This window comes from Austrofundulus limnaeus, unplaced genomic scaffold (assembly GCF_001266775.1).
Source record: "Austrofundulus limnaeus strain Quisiro unplaced genomic scaffold, Austrofundulus_limnaeus-1.0 Scaffold186, whole genome shotgun sequence".
Classification (NCBI taxonomy): domain Eukaryota; kingdom Metazoa; phylum Chordata; class Actinopteri; order Cyprinodontiformes; family Rivulidae; genus Austrofundulus; species Austrofundulus limnaeus.
In genome coordinates, this window is record NW_013952588.1 from 499,243 (window position 1) to 502,134 (window position 2,892).

Sequence of the window (2,892 nt, forward strand, 5' to 3'; positions counted from 1 at the left end):
CTTTAAGCTGAAACAGACAGACTGTGTACTACATTTTTCAACAATAACATTTTAATGTAACATCAGTACATGAATGCATGTATTAATAGTCATTATGGCCTAGAAAAATGAAAAATAGAAAAATGTTTTTTGGGGAGATCACCTCCCAATAAATGTCATTTTGGAAAAATCTAACTGTTCACTTTGACTCAGTACTTTTACTTTTAATACTTAAGTACATTTTATGTCAGACATTTACTTTTGATGCTTAAGTACAAAAAATACCAGATACTTCAAGATCTTTACTCAACTAATACTCTTAGAGGAGACTTTAACTTTTACCAAAGTCGTTTTATGTAAAACACTGTACTTGTACTTTTACTCACGTATCAGTTTGAGGTATACAACACTGTCAATATGGCAAGTTCAGATACCATTACATCTTGGATGGACTTAATAGCAAAACTCTAGGGACTGCTTTATGATTGTAAACAGACTGGATGGTTGAAGTGTTGTTATCACTGAACACTTGTTTACTTTACATTATTACAGTATAAAAATTAAAGCTCATATTGGTTTCTAAAAAAAACAAAACTTTTCAAAAGAGCTGCTTTCAGTCAATTTAGTCTCAGGTCTAAACTCAAAGACTAACTACTGAATTGTTCTGAAATGAAACGGACTGTTTCTGCAGACATCCCAGCAGCAGTGCAGCAGTGACCTGAAGCTGTGATGGAAAAACAGCTTCAGTCGTTACAACAGAGGCTCTTCCTGTAGAGTGGCTGCAGGCAAACGGCTGCATCAAATGTCACAGTTTTCACCCTCTGAGGAAGACAAAGCAGCGATTGAGGCTGAAGAGTTCAACAAGAGCAGGACGCCGAGTGAAATCACAGTGTTTCCAAACAGTTTAGGTTAAGACCTTCCAGAGGGCCGTGGGACAAATCTGATGGGTCACCACTGGTTCTGGTTCTGCTGCTGAGTGAAACATCGTAAAATGACCAGAGATTTGTGTGCTTGTTTCGCTTTATAACTACTCAAGATTAAACTGCAATGATTAAACACGACTTCTTCACTCCTGCTCTTTTTGCTTTCAAACACCGTACTCTCTGAAAGAGAGCGTTCACATGAGCCGCAGTGACTTTTTAAAAATGGGATATTTTTAAGACAGAATAATTCAATTGAGTCTTGGACCTGAAAGGACAAGTCCTCAGGTTGTTAATTTAGGCAGAATTTCACTCCAAACTGAGGTCATTCAAGCAAGATATTCTTGTTTATAACTTTCAACAGAACCCAAACTCAAAATGTCCAAAATGTCTTTTTAACACACTCACTTGAAATGAAAGATAATTTTATTAGACTGTAAGCCTTTTTATATCTGATCTTCACCAGTTAAACCAACTTTCAGAAAGCTGGTTTGTATGTTGATGCCATGAAATGTTTCACATTTATAGACTGTATAATAAACCCTTCATGTTGTTGACTTAAAATGTCAATGTCAGTTTATTCAAATACAACACAAGTTGAGTGCTTCAAAATTGAGCCAAATTAATGGATAAAGCTATAACAAAAAAAACACAGTAATGTTACAAAACAAGTCAAATAAATATAAAATACAACAGAAAACCATCAGCTCTAAAAGAATCTAAAGCCAAGGAGTAAAAAATGGATCTTGGATAAGGGTTTAAAAGTCCCAACGGTTTCAGAAAAAGTAAACTACTACACAGGTTTAGGGCAGAAACTGAAAAACTCAATCATTTCTATTTAAGAACGTCTGAGATAAACTGGTTGGACGACTGAGGAGCTCTTATGGAGCATCTGTTACAAAGATCACAAAGGTACCAGACCAGTTAACACTTTAAAAGTGAGCAGTAAAATCTTAAAATCTATTCTAAAGCAAACAGAAAGCCAGAACTGGAGACATGTCTTCAAGAGTTAATACGTAAAATGTAAAATGTCATTTCACAAAATACTACCTAAAATCAGAGCAGAAAAAGGAAAAAAAAAATACTATAAACCATTTTCCCTCTGCAGCATGGGGTGGGGGTGGAGTATGACACGATGACATCACAATCTATGGAGTCAGAGTGACGGGCGTTATTTATCGGCGAGACGTGAAGCAGCTCTTACCTCAGGAGACATGTTGGGAGACGAGGACGTAGGAGACAGAGAGCGCTGCAGAAACACAAGCAGATTACCAATTACTCTGTGTCTGAGCAGAGAGGAACAGCAGCAGGGTTTCTGTGAATGATTCATTCAGGACACAAAGAATTTAGATTCGTATTTATTTATTCGAATTTAGATTGTATGTGTAAGAGTCTAAATTTGTACATGTAAGTCTATAAACATACATAAATTTGTTACAACTTTGCCACATTACAAGTACGAACCAAATTTACAAGTACAAATCAAATTTACAAGTACAATTCTTTTACCTGTCAAAATAACAGACATTATTCATGGAACACCGAAAAGATCGATTGCAAACAGTAACTAAGCCAGACCACTAGGGGGACATGACCACTGCCTCATTTGGGACCAGAAAACTCTTTATAAACACAACAATTTGCTGAAGGGAAAAGCATTTGGAGGCTTTTCAGTTTGTCATTCATGTCATGTAGTACAACAATAAAGTAGATAGTGGATTTATGATGAACAACCAAAAAGGAAAACTGATGCATTCATAAAATCGTCTGCATAACGGAAAAAATAATGCAAGTTCAAAAACATGTAATGGCAGTGCTCTGACCCGGCCAGCAGGGGGACTGAAGTCCACCATCAAACCCCTAAACAACTGTAAGTTAAACTCTCTATCTTTTCGGTGTTCCATGCATAATGTCTGTTATTTTGACAGGTAAAAGAATTGTACTTGTAAATTTGATTCATACTTGTAAATTTGATTCGTATTTGTAAATTTGA

General features: G+C 36.0%; 1 protein-coding gene across 1 annotated transcript in view; it reads right to left on the reverse strand.

Moving 5' to 3' along the window:
• The window catches only part of dmtn (dematin actin binding protein), a gene marked incomplete at its 5' end in the record, with an annotated part of 18,554 nt that extends 16,406 nt beyond the window's left edge, over nucleotides 1-2,148 (reverse strand). Inside the window, 1 exon segment of the mRNA XM_014018214.1 lies at nucleotides 2,104-2,148. Within this exon segment, the coding sequence (XP_013873668.1) occupies nucleotides 2,104-2,148 (45 nt within the window).
• Between the last annotated feature and the right edge of the window lie 744 nt (nucleotides 2,149-2,892).